The 22,890-nt window shown below is 43.8% G+C and overlaps 1 protein-coding gene across 4 annotated transcripts in view; it reads right to left on the reverse strand.

The window, feature by feature from the left end:
• Window positions 1-22,890, reverse strand: part of CCDC50 (coiled-coil domain containing 50) — a 162,544-nt gene that overhangs the window by 82,573 nt on the left and 57,081 nt on the right. For 2 of the 4 annotated variants that reach the window (XR_011031406.1, XM_068281187.1), the window contains exons 6-11: window positions 19,265-19,744; window positions 17,209-17,324; window positions 9,975-10,019; window positions 8,482-8,580; window positions 6,385-6,458; window positions 1,254-1,357 (exon numbers count right to left, since the gene is read on the reverse strand). Coding sequence is in view for 3 of the 4 variants with exons in the window: in XM_068281187.1 (XP_068137288.1) it covers window positions 1,254-1,357; window positions 6,385-6,458; window positions 8,482-8,580; window positions 9,975-10,019; window positions 17,209-17,324; window positions 19,265-19,744 (918 nt within the window). In the remaining variant the exon portion in view is untranslated. The remainder of the gene's footprint in view (window positions 1-1,253; window positions 1,358-6,384; window positions 6,459-8,481; window positions 8,581-9,974; window positions 10,020-17,208; window positions 17,325-19,264; window positions 19,745-22,890) is intronic. The other 2 variants (XM_068281189.1, XM_068281188.1) reach the window with 2 other exon arrangements.

Here is a 22,890-nt window from a genome sequence, read left to right on the forward strand (position 1 = left end):
AGAGCCATCCAAATTCGGACACCGCACACACCGCATGCGATTCGCATACAATGCGTTTAATAGGGAATTCGCATGGCGTTTTTGTATGCGAATTTGCATACGATTTTGCATGGAATCAATGAAAAAGCACACAGGCACTGCCATGGTTAAATTCGCACAGTGTCATCCATGCGAAATCGTATGCGAATCCACGGTAAAATTTGCATACAACCGCATGTGATTTAGCTTCTGCATGCGAATTCGTCCGCGGAGAATCCGCAGCGATTCCACACCGCACTAGTGGAAACGTACCCTAAAAGAAATGAGGGGGTTTATGTCACATCTCAAAATATGATGCGCTAAACCCTGATTGTTGATTGAGCAGATTTTTGTTAAAGAGGAACTTTATTGAACATAACTTAATTAAAGGGAACCTAAACTAAGAAGAATATGGATTTTCTTTTTAAAATAATACCAGTTGGCTGACTTTCCTGCTGATCCTGTGTCTCTAGCACTTTTAGCCACAGCCCCTCAGCAAGCATGCAGATCAGGTGCTCTGACTGAAGTCAGACTGGACTAGCGGCATGCTTGTTTCAGGTGTGTGATTCGGCCACTACTGCAGCCAACTAGATCATCAGGACTGCCAGGCAACTGGTATTGTTAAAAAGGAAACATCCACATCCCTCTCAGTTATGGTTCCCTTTTAATCATTTATAAAGTAATATTGTGAAAGGTAAGCCATTTTATTAATCAGTGTTTAGTCTTTGTAAAATGTTTCCTCTCCCCAAATTATATGTTTAAATGTATCACAGGTTGCAACATTTTTACTGCGGGTGTGGAATATTTGTTTTTGTATTTGTTCTGAAATCAGTAGAAACAACACTTGGTCTCAAAAAGTACATCGCTGGGAGGGCGGGGTTACATACCAATATACTGTTCTATATTATATAAAAAAAAGGAAGTGTCTGATCCTAAAACCAGGATAATGTACGTAAAACATGGGTATCCTAAATAATTTACTGCTTTCTACCATGTCACTACAGTGCCTCTTTGCAATGAGGTGCTGCCTAGAGCACTTGATAAACAAAATGAGATGTTCATCCAGTTCAGTCATTCCAGATAAGGTAAATTACTTATATAGGCAGTTACACAATATTCTGACATAGGTTTGCCAAATAGAAAGCCGTTGCATCAATAACCTGGGTTTGGTTACTTGTTGGAAACCGCCAGACTAAGTACTTCCATAGAGTTATGAAAATGTTCCAAACACATACCTTTATGAGAGGACTGAGACTTTGAACTGGGATGGGGAGAGCTGTGGGAGTTCCGACTTGAGTAATCTCCACTGTGATCTTCATCTGGAGCCGGTGGGAGAGGCCTGTTCAACAAGGTGTAGAGTATGTTATACACAAGTCTGGTATCAGCTACATGAACTTACATAAAGCAAAGAGCAGCTGTGAGCAAGGGTAAAAGTCATCTGTTTTCAGGTGTTTGGAGTGGGGAGAATATTAAATGCCTATTTGCCCTAATGGATTATAGAATTGCACATGCCCACAATGACTATGAATCAACAGGCATCATTGGATGCCTACAGCAGTGTTTCTCAAACCTGTCCTCCTGACTTCCCAATGGTGCATGTTTTGCAGGCAACCTTACCTATGCACAAGTGGTGTACTTAGTGTCTCAGCTAGGTGAATTCAATGTAGCCGAGACATTACCTGTGCATAGGTGAGGCTGCCTGCAAAACATGCACCATTAGGGAGTCACTAGGACAGGTTTGAAAAACACTGGCCTACAGGTTATTCCGTCTGCAAGTCCCTCCATGGGCTCGATTTACAAAACGGTGCTAACTTTAGCACTGGCCCTTAGCACGTCTAAACTCAGTTGAAATGTGAGATCTGATTGAGAAAACCGGTGCTAACCTACTTAGCACCCTGGTTAGCACGTCTAAAGACTTTAGACGTGCTAAGTAGGTTAGCTCCGCTTTGTGAATCAAGCCCATTGAGTTTAATTGCCTGCCTTCCAAGAATGGCCTCTTTTAGGTATATAAAAGAGGGGAAGGAGAAGAAGAGTAAAGGTGGATATGTAAAAAAATATATATTATTGTTTAAAAATAAAATCAGGCAGCCTTCATATTGCTCTCATTTCAGATTACCTTTCAGACAATACCAGTTGCCAGGCAGTCTCGCTAATCTTTCTGGCATCAGTAGTATCTGAATCACACACCTCAAACAAGTGTGCAGTTAATCGGGTCAGACTTGTGTCAGAAACACCTGATCTCGATGCTTGTTCAGGGTCTATTGCTATAAGTACCAGAGGCAGAGGATCAGCAAGACAGCCAGGCAATTTGATTTAAAAGGAAATAAAGGTCAGCTTCCACATCCCTCTCACTTCAAATTCCCTTCAAAACTGCTTTCTTGTTCTCAGCCTGCAATGCCTCAAGGGTTTCTGAGCAACAGAGCACAGAAGATGATCCTGGCCCGACGATGATGCTCAGTTCAATGGGACAGGATTTCATACACGGACTTAAAAACACGGTTTGCATTTCCTACAATCTAACCTCAAAGTTGAACATAAAGCAATGACTCAAGTGCCTGCTTTCTATCTTCATGTGTTGGGTACAAATAGAAAGCAAGGAATATTAAGTAAGCCAATTGATACGATACAAGCAAAAAAAAAAAAAATGCTAAAAATCCCCTAAGGCTCCATGCACACTGCATGCGATTCCGATTTTTAATCATTACAGCATACTGTGTTTTTTCTGTTAAGGGAAAATCTGAATTGCAAAACTGATTTGCAGTGTGCAGGGTAATTGTAATGTAATATATGGGTACTTATCCGTTAGCCGGGCGCATCCGGCAGGTGGCGCTGTTGTTGCTAATTTCAATCACAAAACTGTGAATGTAAACGCCGGATGCGCCCGGCTAACTGAATGTAAACGCCGTAGGTGGTAACAATATGTATATTAAAGAAGAGAGTTAATTAAATGACAAATAAGCCGGCGGCAATGTGACAGATCAAGCCGCCGGCTTGCTTCGTGTCTCGCTCTCCTCCCCCCTTGCCCTCTTTCGTATAGAGCCCTGGGGAGGGGACTCGTGTCCCCCCAGAGTCGTTCGTCGCAATAAAACAAGCAGGATTCCTTACCGCAACGAACGACTCTGGGGACACACGCATGGATGCGCCCGGCTAACGGATAAGTACCAATATATGTAATTACAATTTATAAAGCAGATTGGAAGAAAATGCCACTCTCAGCATTAGAGTTTAAGCTTAAAGCGATATTCCACCCTTTGCTGAGAAATCCCTAGGCACCAATCCCCTCATACTGTATCCATAACCTGCCAGAAAAATACAGATGCATCGCAAACAAGAAGATCAAAAATGTTACTTATTCAAAAAGTGCCAATCCTATAGATCAGTGTTCACCAACCCTGCCCTCAAGGCCCACCAACAGTGCATGTTTTGTGGAAATCCACACAGCTAGTTAATCAGCTCTGCTGAGATACTAATTACCTCACCTGTGCATGTTTGTGGTTTCCTGTAAAACATGTACTGTTGCTGGGCCATGAGGACAGGGTTGGGGAACTCTGCATTCATTCCAAAGATCCGGCATTTCAAATGTTTCTTTCAAATTTTGCTGATTATGGCCTTCATGTGATTTAAACTCCAAATTCAGGATCTTAGAAAATTAGCATGTGCGATTAATAATGGAAAAAAAAATGAATGCAGAAATGTTGACTTACAGAAAAGTATGTCTATGTATGCCTCCAATGCTTGGTCATTTTGTTTACCCATTTTTTTTTAACACAATCCCTTCATTTCAGGGGCTCAAAAGTAGTTGGACACATAACTCAAAGGCTACTTCATGGCCAGGTGTGGTCAAATCCGTTGCTTTGTCGTTTTCAATTAAGCAGATAAAAGGCCTGACGTTGATTTGAGGTGTGGTGCTTACATGTGGAAGTTTTTGCTGTGAACAGACAACATGCAGTCAAAGGAGCTCTCCAATGCAGGCTGCTAAAACAGAAAAACCCATCTGAGAAATTGCTACAATATTACAAGTGTCAAAATCTACAGTTTGATACGTCCTGAGAAAGAAAGCACTGGTGAACTCAGCAACACAAAAAGAGCTGGACGTCCATGGAAGACAACAGTGGTGGATGATCATGTACTCATTTCCATCAGGGCTGTGGATTCGGTCAAAAAAATAATCCGACTCAGTTTATGAAACCACCGACTCCAACTCCACGTACCCAAAATTGCTCTGACTCCAACGCCACAGCCCTGATTTCCATGGTGAAGAAAAACTCCTTCACAACAGCCAAACAAGTGAACAACACTATTCATGGGGTAGGCATATCGATATCCAAGTCTAGCATAAAGAGAAGACTACATGAAAACAAATACAGAGGGTGCTCTGCAAGGTGCAAGACACTCATAAGCCTCAAGAATGGAAAGGCTAGATTAGACTATGCTAAAGAACATCTAAAATAGTCTGCACATTTCTGGAAAAACATTCTTTGGACAGATGAAACCAAGCTCAACTTATTCCAGAATGATGGCAAAAAATAAAGTATGGAAAAGCTCACTATCCAAAGCATAACACATCATCACGGTGGAGACAGTGTGATGGCTTGGGCATGCATGACTGCCAGCGGCACTGGGACACCAGTGTTTTTTGGTGATATGACACAGGACAGAAGCAGCCGAATAAATTCTAGGGTGTTTAGAGACATACTGTCTGCTCAAATCCAGCTATATGCAAGCAAATTGATTGGGCGGCGATTCATAATACAGATGGATAAGGACCCAAAACATACAGTCACAGCAATCTGGGAGTTTATTAAAGAAGTGGAAAATTCTTGAATGGCCAAGTCAGTCACCTGATCTTAACCTCCCTGGCGGTCTATTAAAACCGCCAGGGGGCAGCGCAGCACTTTAAAAAAAAATTTTAATCATGTAGCTAGCCTAGCGCTAGCTAAACCCCCCCCCCCACCCCCTCCGATCGCCTCAGGCAATCAGCGCAAGCAGGAAATCCCGTTCAGAACGGGATTTCCTGTTTGGCTCCCCCCGTCGCCATGGCGACGATCGTCATCGAGAGTCCCGATCCACTACTCAGCGCTGCCTGGCACTGATAGGCTAGGCTGCGCAAGGGGTCTGGGGCGGCGTAGCGGGTAGCGGGTAGCAGAGTGCTAGCTGCGTGTACCAAAAAAAATTATGCAAATAGTCCCAGCAGGAGAAATCCTCCTGCGCTGCATAGCCCGAACTGAGTTCGGGCTTACCGCCAGGGAGGTTAATTGAGCACGCATTTCACTTGTTGAAGACTAAACTTTGTACAGAAAGGCTCACAAAAAAACAGCAACTGAAAGCTGCTGCAGTAAAGGCCTCGCTGAGCACTTAGGGCTTGTTTCCACTGTTGCGACGCGATTTCGCCGGCATTCCGACGCTTGTAAAAACGCATGCGGATGAGTTTCCGCATGCGTTTTTACCCGCGATTTCGCGTGCGATTTCGCATGGCAGCGTGCAATGCGAAATTAACCATGACACTGCCAGGGCAAAATAAAATTGAAAAAGGTGCGAAATCGCGGGTAAAAACGCATGTAACAAACGCATGCGTTTTTACTATTAAATACATTAGCGGCGATTCGCATGCATTCCACTCGCAGGCGAATTCGTTGGCTCTTTTGTGCGTTTTTTTACCGCTGAAAAAAAACGCACCTCAACAACGCTACAGTGGAAACAGGCCCATCCACTTGCATTACATGTGCGAATCTGCATGCGTTTGACGCATGCAGATTCGCGATAGTGGAAACGAGCCCTAAAAAAGAAGGAAACCCAGCATCTGGTTATGTCCATGAGTTCAAGACTTCAGGCTGTCATTGCCAGCAAAGGGTTTTCAAACAAGTATTAGACATGAACATTTTATTTCCATGTATTTTATTTGACCAATTACTTTTGAGCCCCTGAAATTTAGGTATTGTGTTAACCACCCCCCCCCCCCCCCCCCAAAAAAAAAAAAAAAACACTGGTTGCTTCACATTATTAATCATCATTTTGTTCACTCCACTGAATTAAAGCTTAAAGTCTGCACTTCAACTCAAAAAAAAAAAAAAAAAAAAAAAAAAAGGACCGGTAGTCTTTGTCCAAATATGTATGGACCTAACCCAGGCATGGGCAAACTTGGCCCTCCAGCTGTTACAGAACTACAAGTCCCACAATGCATTTGCCTTTATGAGTCATGACTGTGGCTGTCAGACTCCAGCAATGCATTGTGGGACTTGTAGTTCCGTAACAGCTGGAGGGCCAAGTTTGCCCATGCCTGACCTAACCACATATAGATACAGGTAATAAATAAAAGGAGCATAGGCCTCAAGTATGTTCTGCAAAGAAAAATGAGTCTATACTTGCCTGTAGGGTTTGTCATTTCTGGAGCGGATCTGTTCATCTTTTGACCTCGGACGACCATGTTCGCGTGCATTTGGCTTAAATTAAGGAAAATATCGATAGGTTAGCCATTTAAGACCATGTCATGTTGATTCCAAGCAAGATAAACATCATGAGTAAAAATGAATGAAAAAGACTTCTGCACTTGGGATGTGATTTGTGAGCTTCAGCAGTGATTTTAGTTTAGAGTCCTAAAATCTACCAGAATATGAACAGAACTCCTGCAAGGGTGTGGAATGTTGCTGCAAAATATAGTCGTATATACCCTAATGATATGATCTAATAATTTTTTTAGCATGGCACATTCTTACAGAAACAGGAGTATATACAGTCACAACTTAAGCGTGTATTAGAACATTCAACTTTTAACAACAGTGCACTTAAAAATAACTACAGGAAGAGCCCTGACATGTATAAACAGTATTGCAAGATTCAAGACATTAGCTGTTGGGTCCAAGCACACAGGAACCCAGCTATTATATGTATTTTTATACGCTGGGTTGTTGTATGAGTACTGTATATTTTATCGATTCCCCCACCTGAGCTGTAGATCTCTGCAGCTCGTCCAGAGTCACCATGGGCCTCTTGACTGCATTTCTTATTAGCGCTCTCCTTGTTCGGCCTGTGAGTTTAGGTGGACGGCCTTGTCTTGGTAGGTTTACAGTTGTGTCATGCTCCTTCCATTTCTGAATGATCGCTTGAACAGTGCTCCGTGGGATGTTCAAAGCTTTAGAAATCTTTTTGTAGCCTAAAGCTGGCCACTAACGGTCCAATTTCTAGCGAAAAATCGTTTGAGCGATCAGAAATTCTGATCGGATTGGTTGTAAATAATCTCCATTGGTGGACACAATCGATTATGAACGAGTGAAAAAAATGTCGCCCGAATGAATTTTCGTCGAACGAAAATTTGGATTTTCTTGGTGGTCGTGATAGATAGGAAGCAATGATTGGTTAGTTGATGGTGTAGTGAACGATTTTTCGTCCGATCAGAATTTCTGATCGCTCAAACGATTTTTCGCTAGAAATTGGACCGTTAGTGGCCAGCTTAAGCCTACATTAAATTTCTCAATAACTTTATCCCTGACCTGTCTGGTGTGTTCTTTGGACTTCATGGTGTTGTTGCTCCCAATATTTCCTTAGACAGCCTCTGAGGCCCTCACAGAGCAGCTGTATTTGTACTGACATTAGATTACACACAGGTGCACTCTATTTAGTCATTAGCACTCATCAGGCAATGTCTACGGGCAACTGACTATTCAGCCCCCTTTGGTCTGAGTGCAATTACGCACACCCCACTTTGCAGTTATTTATAAAAAAGATTTGGAATCATGTAGGATTTTCGTTCCACTTCTCACGTGTACATCATTTTGTATTGGTCTTTCATGTGGAATTAATATGACAAAATGTGGAAAACTTCAAGGGGGCCAAATACTTTTGGGTGTGAGTATGTGTATATAATATAGATAGATAGTTTGTATTATAGTATTGAGGGGTTTTTATGGATGCAATATTGGTTAAAAGAAAATGTTTTGTACAAGCCACCTGTCCCTTTATGAGACCAAGCCATGTTAATCGGCCAATATCACCGTTAGCTTACTTAGCACTCCAAGTTAGTATATTGGCGAATGTTAAATAGTTTAGCTTATTACAATGTACAAAATGGTTTGGTCTCTAAAGGGTAACTATACTGAGTCTTAGTCACTTTTATTTACACTTGAAAATATCTGCACATTTGCAAACTAATATAGTACATTTTTCATATCTATTTATGTTTGCATTCACTTAGTGGTTTGAGTAACCTTTCTAAATTATAAAGCACAGCTGTGGCTAAATGCCTAAATACAGCCCATCACACTGATGGACTACGAGATATTAAGGGGAAAGATGCAAGGCCGTTGCCAGCTACTGCTGGTTGCTAAATTGCAGTGTTGTTTTTTTCCTGTAATTTGGGCTCTGTCTTTTGCCTGCGCCCAAATTACCCTCTGAGCACTGCAACACACATTACAGCCTATGGAAGCACCAAATGTTCAGCACAGATCTCTCCTCTCACATTACACTCACCTCCGAATCATCTGCCCTTCGCCTGTCTGATGTTTTTTCCCTCCCTCTAGATTTTTTATAAGATTTTTCGTCTTTTTCCATTAACCAGCGAGCTATTTCCTTGATTAAAAAAAAAATAATAATCACAATGGGTTAAATTACAAACAAACATGTGGCCATTTTACTTGAAGATGTATGGACAGTACCCTACAGCAGTTTAACAGAGCATTTTAAGAGAGATTAAAAAAAAAAATATAAAAAAAGGTTTCAGTTGCCTAATATTGCAATTACATTGTCAGACATCATCATCATCATATGAGATTTAAAGTCTGGGGGTGTCTAATTCTGTCCAAATCTCCACTATCCTCTTCACCGTCCAACTGGTTGTTTGTCTGTTCACATAGCTCTATTCACACACTCACCATCTTTCATGAAAATCTCCAAGAATTTAGCACACGTAAGAAGAAGTAAATGAAATGATTGGGGGGAAAAAATGTATTAATGGAGTCATATTTCATCAGTGATCAAGGCTCCATTGAAGTACCATATTTTTCAGACTATAAAACGTTCCTAACCACAAGTATTAGAGATAAGACAAAGAAAAAAAAAGTATTAAGCCTGATGCGCCCATGGTGCAGGGACGTCTTGTGGATGTTATCCCCCGAATTATTGAGTACCCCTTGTACCTAGTGTCATTCATGTGTGTTTTTTCCCCCGTGTCCTCTTGTCCCCCCCTTCATGCAGAGTGAACAGCAGCAAAATCAGATTGTGTATCTCATGTGATACGAGGGTGCCCGCAATGACCTAAGACCCTTACTGATCCCCCCCTACCCCAGTGCAGGTCCCATGTAATGATGTGATCAGGAAAAGCCAACACCAGGGGACCAGTGAGACAGAGAAGCCGATTATTGCTGCGGACGCCCTCGGAGCAGGAGAGAGACACACCTGCTGCTAATAACTGTGCATGGGGGACAAAGTACTGGGAGTCCCCAACATCGCGGCGGTTCGTATTAGTGGGCACTGATAAGTCAGGGCCTATATGTATTTGTAATATAAGATGCAGTCTTCACACATTTTTTTGGGGGTGGGAGTGCGTCTTGTACTCCAAAAAATACGGTAATTTTAAAGGCGAAAAACTGTCAACTTGAAATCATTTTTTTGTACATATACACACATGCATATATACGAGAGCAGCTGAAGGTCGTCATTAGGGGGGACGGAATTGCACACTGCTCCCACTGCACTGAGTGCCTTGGGAAGCATTATGTGCATAACTCTGTGGAAAATGCACACAATTTTAAGTGCGACCCCTGCCTCAAAAAGGAAAATAACTCTGTTGTGGATACGAATAAGATTACCCAATTGGCTCTTCCAGTGCACACTGTTTAAAAGAAAGGATTGATAAATGTAGTTTCCTAGAGCTAGTTGGCTAGAAGGATCTGTCTGAAACTGTAAACAATCCCACATACACAGGTCTATTCTATTCTGTGCCAGTCTATTACGTTAATCCTTACCTCATCTTGTGCCATTTGTGCGGCTTTGTAATCCACAGTGTTCACCTGATGAAATATTAAACAAAAAGCAGTTCAGGTTTAAATCTGACTCAGGGTAAACTAAACAGCAATACACTAAAAGCAAACACTATAGATCATATTCTTACCCGTGTCAGCCAAGACAATTTAATTAATTGCAAAACTGGATTGTAGAAGCATGAGTGAAAAAAATATTGATCCCCTTGCCTAGACGTAGGAACACTGAAGACCAATCAGCTCTTACATCACTAAGTGATGAATAAATACTAAGCAGGACGTGGTCTTTTGAAACCACGTTAAATGGAAGAACTCATAGTACCAGGGTTACCCACAGTCTTTACATTTATACATTGTTACTACGCTAGACAGGACCCACTTTTATGACAATCTCTAACGTAGTAACAATATCTAACGTATCAGGTGTTAAGAAGTTGTGCCTTATGTCAGTAAAAATCAAAAATAAAATTACGTTTTGACAAACCTGCATAGTACATGCAGCCAAAAATGAAATGACAGCTTTAGATACATGAAGTTCTATGTAATTTCAAGCGCAAGTGTTCAAAAAGAAGATCTCAATGAAATTCCTTAATAATTAACACTTAGCTAAAGCTGAAGGCAAATACTCCATTCTCCTCCTCCTTGACATTTCAGCAGCTTTTGACACAGTGGACCATCCCCTACTCCTCCAGTCCATGGACATTAATGACCTCACCCTGGCCTGGCTCTCATCCTACCTCTCCAACCACACCTTCACAACCTCCAACGAGGCCTCATCTACTCCCAACCACCTCTCTGTCCTTGGCCCCCTACTGTTCTCCCTATACACATCCTCCATTAGCAAGGTTATCTCCTCCATAGGTTTTAATTATCATCTGTATGCAGATGACACCCAGCTCTACCTCCACACCCCTGACCTAGCCACTACCATGGACAAGGTAACCTCCTGCCTATAAGCCATCTCCTCCTGGATGTCCACTAGGTTCCCAAAACTGAACAAAACAGAATTTAGGATCTTCCCACCCCAGCCATCCCTGACCCTCCCAGATGTGAATGTTACTGTTAACCTCAATACCATTAGCCCTACCTCTCAAGCCCACTTTCTGGGTGTCACCCTGGACTCCGCACTCTCCTTCACTTCCCACCTACACAACCTCACAAAGTCCTGCAACTTCCACCTCTGAAACATCTGCAAGATACGCCCTTTCCTGACTTTAAGCTTAATGAATCGAGCTTATGCTTTCCAGGTATGCATTTATTAGATTTGAAATGTACTTGTAAACATGTTTCCTTTCTGTCACAGAGCCCCTGGTGGCCAGACCGCAAATTGCCTTCCAATCGGTTTCAGCACACAGACCATGCAAGCTGTGGTCGCAATCAGTGGGCAGCAGCCCGACCAGAAGGGAGCCTGTGAGGTACGGTATTTACAACTTACACACTATTTTAGTGTATAACTGCCACCACTTCTGCTTTTCTGGGCCAGAAGCACCCACTGACTAGCTATTTCTAGACCTGCAAATAAGACTGTTAAACACACTCTATTCTGTCTAGCTAGCAACGAAAGTAGCGTCTCCTCAGAAGTCTGGGTTCAGTTTCTGTGTAAAGCTGAATAACAGGGTAGCTGAATAAACAAAGGACGTTTGAACGTCATTTATTAAATATGCAATATGAATAAATATATACAGAAAATTATTAAAATCAACAATTATTAAAACATGAGATAACAGTATGAAAATAAAAAGGGAGAAAAAACGGATACTTAAAGTTCATGGAGAGATGTCCTTTTGTGGGAGAATCATAAAGTTCTTGGTTTCAATTTCAGCAAAGTTCTTTTGTTTCAGATCAGAGCAAAGTCCAAACAAGATGGCCGCTAGCCACGTGTCCTCTGGCTGGCAGCAGACAGGCTCTCATACAGATGGAATTTGGAGGACTGAAGTCCGCCTGCTGGCACTGTGCTTTTGATGAAGCTGGCTCGGGGGTGTGGCAATGCCCGTCCTCTCGGAATTAACAACCAATGACAGTTCATTCTCTCAGAGAGATTTGAGGTTTAAACTTACAAAATGCCGTAACTCATGGATGATACATGTCATATTTAGGTGGATAGCAGAGTCCTAATTGTCAGAAAATACCGATTAATATGACATCAGACATGACTAAAGCTGCGGGTCTGGTTCCTGAGAAGATTCATACCGCAATAACTGGACGAGTGTTATATCAGCACGTTGGGCAGACTTTAACGAATAAGACTATATGAATTTCATAGCTGTGCGATGTACGGTCTTCGTATACCGACAAGAAATCATACAACACATGCATTCAGATCTGCCCTCCATCGGTGCCATGGAGTCTGTGGGAAAGCAGGTTTTGAATATGCCTCCTGCTGTGAGGGAAGTGTCCTTTGCTGGCTCACCAAATGGATAACAATGTACATCCCTCTGAGATAATTGAAAGTAAACATTCTTCTGGGACACAAGCATTGTCCCAGCTAATTAACACCTCCCCCCAGCCTTCTACAGGAATTCTCTCAGCTAAGACCAAACCTCCCAGGTGCTCCTAGTCAGAGGGAGATTACATATCACATCTCGGTTTAACGATTTGTGTCGCAAACCGACCGCGATTGAGTTTTGGCTGACTGGGCGTCGCCTGGCGTCACACTTTCCATTTCTGGAAACTTGTTTATGGATTCGGGAAGTTTTAGGTTGTAGGTTCTTAAGACATTCAAATCTTTTAAACAACCAAAAATGGTTAGTGTTCATTTCAACCCAAAAGCAAATGTCCATACAGTCATTCCAAGTTTTCAGGACCTGCCAGAACTCTGTTGCTGATAAGTCACCCACATCAAAACTTTCCACCTGACTGCTTTACCCTGAACTCCATGGTGATCATCATGCTTCCCCACCTACATCTTCATAGGACAAGACACACAGCACTGTCAAGCTAGATGTGCATGAACTGTCATTGGATGTAGATAGAGTGTCTCTATGAGGGTATTACTGGAGGCTGAAAAGGGGCTGCCACATATTGCAAAAGCCCCCAAAGCTCTACAAAGTTACAGCAGATTACCGCTGTGCATTTAAAGTTGGGTTTTATAGTGTCTATTTTTATTATTATTATTATTATAATAACAGTATTACTTCATAAGCCTGATTGTATTATCACATGTTGAATTTTCTGCAATGGTAAAATATCATCCTGATCAGGCAGTAATGTATCTTGCATATAGCTTTAAATAGCAACCGACATTTCTTTTACATAATTCCGCCTGTTCTAGGTTCAGGAAATTACACATTAACACACAAAACTTTATTCACAACATTTTATTCTTCCTAAATTTAGAGCCATGATGTAATGTGGCTGAATTTGTTTATAAACCAATCATACAACATCTGACAACACAAAACAAAGTTGGTTATATGTATGGAAACAAACTACACTAATGCACGGGTGTACAGTAGTTGCTGAGCAAATGCTTACCGAACAGGTTTAATTACAGACATATTAAATAGCATTCCTGGAACTTTGCTCACTAAAGAAATTTTAACCATATGGTAGTGTGCACATTATACAAGGAAAAATGATCCAATGTACGTGGATCAAACCAAAACAGTATAAATATAGCATAATCGCTACAACATTACATGCAAGTTGAATATCAAAAAGTGCTACACACTGAACCTCTTTGTTTATTAAAACAAATGTATACTTAATGAGTACTTGTGAGACTACATGTAAAAACTATATTTCCATAGGTAGCTTCTCTTGACCGATTCTACCTCAATGGGCACTGGAATGTTAAAGGATACCTGTAGCCTTCTAAAAGATAAAATAAAGTTGCATGCTCACCTGAGAAAAAGGGAAGGCTTTGGATCCTTAGACCAGGGGTGTCAAACTCAAAATGGGCCGATATTGTACACTGGGACCAAGTCGCTGACCATCCTCAATGTCTACTGGCCACCTTCCTCCCTTATACAGTTCCCTGGTGTCTAATTGCTACCCTCCAACCCCTATACAGTTCACTGGTGTCTAGTGGTCCTCCCTCCTCTATACAGTTACCTGGTGTCTAGTGCTCCTCCACCCTCACCTATACACTTCCCTGCTGACTAGAGGCCCCCACCTGCTTTTATACAGTTCTAGTGTTAAGTGCTTTCCCTCTACCTCCCCCATATGGCTTCCCTGGTGTTCTAGGGCTTTAACTCCAATGTAGCTTCCCTGGTGGTCTAGAGTGGGCCTAATATAATGCAAAGTGGGGAAACCACTTGAGGGCAAATGTAATGGCTCTGAGGGCCAGATTTGGCCCATGGCCCGGAGTTTGACATGTATGCCTTAGAGCCTTCCTGGTCTTCTCTGTATCCTCTTGTTACACCGCCAGGCCCTTTTTTCAGTGGTTCGACTTTAAATGTGAAGAAACTTTTGGGTCTCCTCAAAAGCTCCATCAGACATGGCCCCGACCATCTGAGATCATGCTAGAAAGTATACTTGCCTTTACATGTAAAGTCAGCACTGTGCGCAGCAGCTTGATTAAAAAAAATACATTTTTCTGACCCTACACAATGATCTCACCCTGCTTTCTGCAGCATTTGCCATCTGTAGCATTATTACAGCTCTGCATAGATACTACATTGTCATCTTGAGACAACCGTGGGCAATGGTCAGGCAAAAAAAAAAAAAAAAAAAAAAAAAAAAAAAAAAGGGGTCTAGTACAGAGGTTCCCAACCGGTGTGCCGCGACACATTTATGTGTCGCGGCAGCACCAGCTATGTGTCGCCACTCTCTGCTCCCCCTGCTCGTCTGGGCTCTCCCCTCCATAACATTGCGGCGGCGTGGCTGGCAGCGGTGGGCGGGACTTACCTCCTCCAGTGTACCGGCGAGTGGATGCTGTGCGTGCGTGCGTGCTTGCAGCTAGTCTGGTCTTCACTAGACCAGACTAGCTGCACGCATAGGCACAGCGTCCACTCGCCGAAACACTGGAGGAGGTAAGTCCCGCCCACCGCCGCCGCTGCCAGCCACCGCAATGTTATGGAGGGGAGAGCCAGGGAGAGGAGCCCCAAGGTGAGGGAAGTGGGGGGGAAACGTCCGCCCTTCCCCGCTGCTCTACCCAATGCTCCTCTCTGCTGCGCTGCTCCGCTCCAGCTGGGGGGCCACTATACACCTGGCTGCATATACTGGGGCCACTATACACCTGGTTGCATGTACTGGGGCCACTATACACCTGGCTGCATGTACTGGGGCCACTATACACCTGGCTGCATGTACTGGGGCCACTATACACCTGGCTGCATGTACTGGGGCCACTATACACCTGGCTGCATGTACTGGGGCCACTATACACCTGGCTGCATATACTGGGGCCACTATACACCTGGCTGCATATACTGGGGCCACTATACACCTGAGCACCCCTCATTGTGCCTGCAGCATCAGCAGATTGTTACTGAGCCCCTCATTGTGCCTGCAGCATCAGCAGATTGTTACTGAGCCCCTCATTGTGCCTGCAGCATCAGCAGATTTTCTGAGCCCCTCACTGTGCCTGCAGCATCAGAAGATTGTTACTGAGCCCCTCATTGTGCCTGCAGCATCAGTAGATTGTTACTGAGCCCCTCATTGTGCCTGCAGCATCATCAGATTGTTACTGAGCCCCTCATTGTGCCTGCAGCATCAGCAGATTGTTACTGAGCCCCTCATTGTGCCTGCAGCATCAGCACATTGTTACTGAGCCCCTCATTGTGCCTGCAGCATCAGCAGATTGTTACTGAATCTTTTCTATCATACGGGACGTGTCATGTATATCTAAATGTTTGGCATGATGTGACGTGTCACGGATATCTGAATGTTTGTCGTGATGTGTCATGACCTGGAAAAGGTTGGGAACCACTGGTCTAGTACAATCAGTGTTGGACTAACCATAAAGCCAGTTGAATCAAGCGATTCAGGTGGCAAAAATGTAGGGGGCCCTGAGGAGGCAAAGTCTAGAACCAGCCCTGAGTACAATCACAAGAAAGTCTACCACCCGCACAGAAAAAAGCTGGAGCCTGCTCACCCTACCTGCCTTCATAGAGCAGAACAGGCTGCTTGGCTATACATATACACAAGCAATATACTGGATGTAGAATTTTAATGATACAAGCGCTCCTCAAGTCAAATAAATAGCCACCAGAGGATCCTCTATCCACAAGGAAAAGAGTATGTACAGCACAATTGTTAATGTTATAGTGTGATCTGACCCATCTCTATGCTGGCTTATTTGAATGGTGGACACCTGTTGAGTGGCTATTTCACAGGGTGACTGCAGATCGCTGTAACAAGGAGCTCTGAGGAATTGTGAAGTACAAATATACTGGATGACTGATGTCTACTGTGAAATGCACTGGTGTAATTACCGCACCTGCAAGGGATGCAGGCGTGGGGCAGCCTGGAGGCGGAGAAGCCTGAGAGGGGCCTGCAGCTCTGGGGCCCACCATACGCCCGTATGTATTACCGAGCGGACAGACGCTAAAGACAAATCATTTATTCGTTTCTGAGCAGGCTCTTTCTGTAGCGTGTGGTGGCGGGCACTAGGACCTGCCTGGAGGCATATTTTCTACCTCCTGAATGTCCTGCTTGGATGCTTCCTCAGCCCCCGCCCCCTCAAGCATGCAGGATGGTCACTTGCAGGGTGATGTAATCCAGGCTAGGAAGAAGATGATGTCACGCTGCCGCTGCAAATTGTGAAACACACAGCCTGTCTGCGGGGTGTGTGTGTGTATATAGTGTGTGTGTGTGTGTGTGTGTGTGTGTGTGTGTGTGTGTGTGTGTGTGTGTGTGTGTGTGTGTGTGTGTGTGTGTGTGTGTGTGTGTGTGTGTGTGTGTGTGTGTGTGTGTGTGTGTGTGTGTGTGTGTGTGTGTGTGTGTGTAAATATATGAATATGTGTGTGTAGTGTGTGTGTTGTGTTGTCTGGGGCTGAGGACTACAGACACTTGGGGCCGCGGGACAAGACTTGAGAGGCTGGGGCTGCAGAGACAGGGGGCAGTTGGTGGAGGGGGCAGTTTGCGGTTGGATGGGTGGGGCCCAATCCAAAGTTTCGCAGGGTGGATTAGTGATTTCTAGTTACGCCCCTGGTGAAATGTCCTACAGCCCACTTTTTCTTTATACGATAGATTAGTTGGATAGCTGAAATAAGGTAGCAGGCCATGCAGGATACAATGATTCAGCTGAAAAACAGATATAAAAGGTTTAATTTACCCTCAGCTCTTCCTCCTGAAGCTTCCTGGCAATCACTGCATCATCTTCATCACGGTCTCCTGCACCTACTCCAGGTCTTCCTTGGGGGCCAGATCTGTGCCCCTTTGACCTATGACCTAAGTCAGAAGCATATCATCAAAAAAAAAAAATTATCACAGTAACCCTGTTTATAAAGATGAGAATTTTAACTCTGTACCACGCTGAGTAACACAAAATGCTTCCAATCCAGGCTCTTTAGCCAACATTATATTCAAATGCAGCAATATATTATTAACTGAACTTTGTAAAATCTGGCTTGTGGTGAAACACTCTCTCCCTCCTAAGCAGGCAGTCGGCGTTGCTAGGCTGATTCCTTATCTAGGTCGTGCTTAACTCTATCGGGAATCATCCTGCGATGTAAGGGCAGACAAATGATCTCTATCCAATCAAATTTGAACAGAGAGATCTGTCTCTTGTTCAATCTGTCCATACATTGCTAGATGTATGGCCACATTTAGTTACATGGGTACGAAGGGAGAGCAATGAAACCATGTCAGATAAAGCTATGCCTCCATACTGAGTGTCAGCCTATGGTGTCTGGTGGTGAAAGTCAGCAGGCAGCTGGATATTGCTGTGAAAGAAAATGAGGATATGAATTGGTGCAACAGGTAACTTCTTTTGTTAGTTTGCAAAAATGGCAACTTTTATGAATAATTTATATAAATTAAAATTCTATTACGGTAAATGTATACAAGCCATCATGCTTGAACATGGGCTTTAAAGAGGAACTCCAGTTAAAATAACGTAATAAAAACGTAATGTTTACAATAATTATTTATACACGATTTAGTTAGTGTTTGCCCATTGTAAAAGCTTTCCTCTTCCTGATTTACATTCTGAAATGTATTGCATAGTGACATTCTTACTGCTGGCAGGTGATGTCTGTGGAAAGAGATGATGCATTTTTGGCAGGAGGATACAGCTGTTTTTTCCACAATGCAACAAGGCCCCCTCAGTGTGATGTCAGTGCCCTGGAGCTGACATCACACTGTGGGAGAGATTTCGCCACAATGTCAGCAATACAGAGCCCACGATGATACGTTTGAGAAAAGGAAAAAAATACATCCTATGGGAAAGGGAGTACTGGGGATGAAGTTCAATCCTTCTATTTAACCAGCTCCCGATCACCTAACGCCGATCAGCGGTGGGAGTGTGGCTCTCTGTGGACCGCCTAACACAGACAGGTGTCAAAGTGGGGTGGGAGGGATTGGCAGGGAACGCGCGCTCACTTGCGTGTTCCCTGCGGATAAATAGAGTGGGGATTCATTATCAGCCTGCCAGCCACAATTGGAGCTAGCAGGCTGATTTTCACAAGAAAAAAAAAGGTAAAAAAAAAAAAAAAAAAAAAAAGTGTACAGCGCTGCAATCTAGCAGAGCGCTGTACAAAGGACAGCATTGTTACTTAACTGTCCCCAGTATTGGCTCACAATATAATCCCTATCATACGCATATGCCTATGTATGTGCTATGTAGTGCATGTATCCCGATCTAGGGCTAATTTATTTTTTTTTGATTGATAAAAATAAAAAAAAAATGGCAGCAACAATCAGATACCACCAACAGAAAGCTCTGTTGGTGAGAAGAAAAGGGGGTAAAATTAATTTGGTTGCCAAGTTTTATGACCGAGCAATAAGCTGTTAAACTACGAAGTGCTAGACTGTAGAAAAAGTGCCTAGTCAGTAGGGTGGTATAAACCAATGGTCTTCAAAAGGTTAATAAACTCATGGTAATGTGGTACACAGTAAAATGGTCTCATCAGCACACATCAATTTAAGATGAAACACAGGGATCATGCAAATCAAACTGTGCAAATAAAAGGTTGAAGGTAAAACAAAGGCAGAGGAAGATCAGCTATAAAGTTGAACCTAAAACAAAAAGCTAATGATTACGAAGACTAGCTTTCCCGTGGAATCAGTTTGAGAGGTTGATCAGAGATCTGATTTCAGATGTGAATAGCTCAACTAACACCACCACCATCACCATCACCATCCTCACCAGCCTGTGAGATCAATTATACCTCCTTCTCTTGGAAGCCTTTCAGTCAGAGGAGAAGGTGTTCTCCGCCTGCGTCGCTCATATTCTCTCTCATGTCTTTTGTCAGATCTGGAATCGGGGCTGTGCCGATGCCTCCTAACATCAGCATTTTTAGTGCTGAGTGAGTCATGACTATGAGACCTTCTTTTTGAAACCTTTTCAATAGCACATGCTGCACCAGCCTCCTCATCTTCAGGGTCCTGGTGTCTGCTGACTCGTGGTGGTGGAGGCCTTTGTGGTTTCTCCTTTTTTGTCCTACTGACATGATTTTCATGTCTCCGAGGGTCAGAAATGTCATCTCGTTGCACAGAGCGTGGCTCTGATCGTTCACGCCTTTGATATTCACCACAATAAGAAGCGGGATCAGATTTAGGATGACCTTCCTTTCTGTGTCTTTGTCTTTCATCTCTATGGCTTCTGTCATATTCAGGCATGCTTTCCTTATGTTTACCCCTATGACGCCCTAAGCAATGAAGTAATGTCAAGAAACAGGAGTGACAAAAGAATTTTAACATGATATGCATTTTAACATCCTCTACTTTTTACCGAATAGGACCGTATAAAAGGATTGAAAAAATATATAAAATATAACTCTTCCTTTCTTTTACAGCATTTCCTTGTGGTTAAGGAACCTTGTTTTCAAGTTGCAGATTCTCTATAAATGAAGGTGGTTAAAGGACAACCGAGGTGACATGTGACATGATGAGATAGACATGTGTATGTATAGTGCCTAGTACACAAATAACTATGCTGTGTTTTTTTTTTCTATCCCTGCCTCAAAGAGTTAAAAATCAGGTATGCAAGTGACAGTTTCTGTCGGGGTCGGGACTGGGTCAGACTATAGCATAACCCTCACTGACAAGAAATTACAGCCATAAAACACTTTCCTGGAAGTAAATGGCTTCCTGAAGCAGGAAAGAGATAAAAATGGTCAATAATTCATAGATTTAAGCGCTAGCATACTTCTATGAAGGTATTATTGAGTAGACAAAATGAAACAATAAAACCTTAAAAACTAGAAATAAAACGGCATGATATCATAAAAAAAAAAAAAAAAAAAAGTAATTCTTAGGAGAAGGAGGATAGATACAATTGTTTTTCTCATCAGTTTATTTTCACCTCGGATGTCCTTTAAGCAGATGTTCACACTCTGCACACCTATCTAATCATAGAATGTTGAATAACCTTCATTGCGATGATGTCCTTGCCAACCAATCTTCGTATGCTTAATCTTAAGGTGCCCATACATCTAGCGATTTTGGCAGCGGATCACCCAAGAATCACCTTTCTTTCTGAACAGGGAGACATCTGCGTCAGTCATAAACCGCACACCGATCCCCCATAGATTTCAGCATGAAATCATAAAATCGGCCTAGTGACGTCAAATTGCCGCCCCCTGCGATGTCCCTATACTGTAAAATGTGCCCGCCCACGTTCTGCTGGAAAACAACAACACAGGGCACATCTGTGAGGAAGCGTACGGAGACAGCAGCAGGCACAGTCAGGTAAAGTATTCATACACGGGAACATTTTACTCTGGGGGGACGGGCAATGCCAGGGGTTCCGTCGCTCATCGCTATATCACACGCTGTTCCCGCCGTGCACCCGATTGAGCATGTTGACCCGAGATTTAGCAGCACGTCTGATCGATACATGTGATGTCACATCGTCAATCGGGCATGCTGTTTACGGCACAGATTTTCATTCACTTATAATCATCGAATCAGATGGTCCATACACCGCCAAGTCACCTGATGTATGGCCACCTTCATGGTTCCAGCTTATTGTTAAACTGAACATAATGTATCTAGTAAAAAAGCAAAAACACCACACAACAGCTCATATTTAATAGTAAGTGGTAGCTTATCTACTTACACAGAGTCTTGTTAGAAGAGAACACATGTGAACAATAGGCAGCCAAGCATTATTAGACCCAGTGGCATAGGGATCACCAGGGCAACCATGGCAATTGCTATGGGTGCTATGGGGCCCAGATTCCTTAGACACAACTGGGGGGCCTGTCTGTCCTGCTGCCTATTTCTTTTTTTTTTTTTTTCAAATCATTTGCCCATCCAGGATTGTTAGAGTAACCCCGCCACCCCTTGCAGCTAGGAGGCAGGTGAAATGGGACTATTTTTCCATCTGCGGCTTCTCTGCACATTCCCCGACTGCCCAGAACACAAAAGAAGAGCAGCGCTGGCTGTGGCTCCACCCCACGCATGTAGCCCTGCCCCTCCCGCATGTAGCCCCCACTCCCGAGTGGCTGTGGTGTAGCTCCGCTCCCTCCCCACTTGTCTGCCGGGTCACATCATAGAAAGAGGGAGCATTTTGGCACACAGCTTGAAAGTAATTAAGTGCTCCTGGCGGCCTGCACTAGCTGGGCCATGGTGAGGTGAGAGTAGCTGCAGAGTGTGTGCTTTTTGTAACTGTGCGTGTGTGTGTGTGTGTGGGGGGGGGGGGCGCTTTGTAACTTGCGGTTTGTGTGGGGGAGAAGGTTTGTGTTGTGTTGTTTGTGTGTGTGTGTGTTGCTTTGTAACTTGCTGTTGGTGGTGGGTGGGGGGGGGGGGGGGGGGGGATCCCGCGCCAGTCCCAATATTACACCTCCCTTTGAGTTGTTTTGGCGGGGGGGGGGGGGGGGGAGGGGGGATAGTTTTGGGGGGGGTAATGAAAAAAACTGCTATGGGGCCTAGTGATTTCTATGACCCCAATTAGACCTTTTCAGGGGGCAAAAGCATTAATGCATTATGATTGCATTGCTAATCAGGAGGTAATCGGGATTATTTAGAAAGTTTGGAGTCCTATGCTTTATAACAAAACTTCCACTTATACAAATGGCATGCATATAAATAGATGGGTGCTGTACACGTTTTGTTTTGTTTTTTAAATTAGCTTTTTATTTCAGTCTGCATAGACTATAGGCTCAAATTGTGCTTCTTTGTAACAGTACTTTGTTTGGAGTACTGGCAGTGGTAAGCTGGGTACACGCAAAAGATAAATTTTGCCGGATAGGGATCAGAACTGGATCGGTCAGGCAACAGTTCAGGTCAAGCTCTGCAGACTAGAGATGCAATCTGTTGCTATGGAGCAGGGGCGCCTGGAGCCACGGGCACTATAGGCAGCCGCTTGGGGCGGCATGTCAATCAATAGGCGCTGGTGGCCACCTTCATATTAACTTATGTCCGCATTTTGCAGGCTTGTGCACACTGCAGGGCTCGCTGCTACGGCTCCCAGCGCCCTGCAGAGCCTTCACTCTCCCCCTTGCTCCCCCGCTGGCCAATAGAGAAGGAGCAAACACGCTCTGCCCCTCCTGTAAGACCTCCCCTTTCTAGCTTCCTTAACAGCCATACGCAGAGTGCATTGTCTGTCAACTTCATGCGTGTGGCCTCAAACTCCGCCCCCCCACCAGCAGGAAGTTCGGGGTTCCAGACTGACTACCTAAGCCAGCATGGCTCCTAAATCCCTGTGCCCTCCTGTACCCCCTGCCCTGAGCCTGATGTGGGTGGCAGAGGAGAGGTGACTGGGTGCTGAGATGCAGCCTGCATCAGGGGAGAAGTAAGGAGTCAGTGTGCCCTGCCTGCACTGTGAGGAGAACAAGCATGGCAGACAGAG

The sequence above is a fragment of the Hyperolius riggenbachi genome, chromosome 4 (assembly GCF_040937935.1).
Source record: "Hyperolius riggenbachi isolate aHypRig1 chromosome 4, aHypRig1.pri, whole genome shotgun sequence".
Lineage (NCBI taxonomy): Eukaryota > Metazoa > Chordata > Amphibia > Anura > Hyperoliidae > Hyperolius > Hyperolius riggenbachi.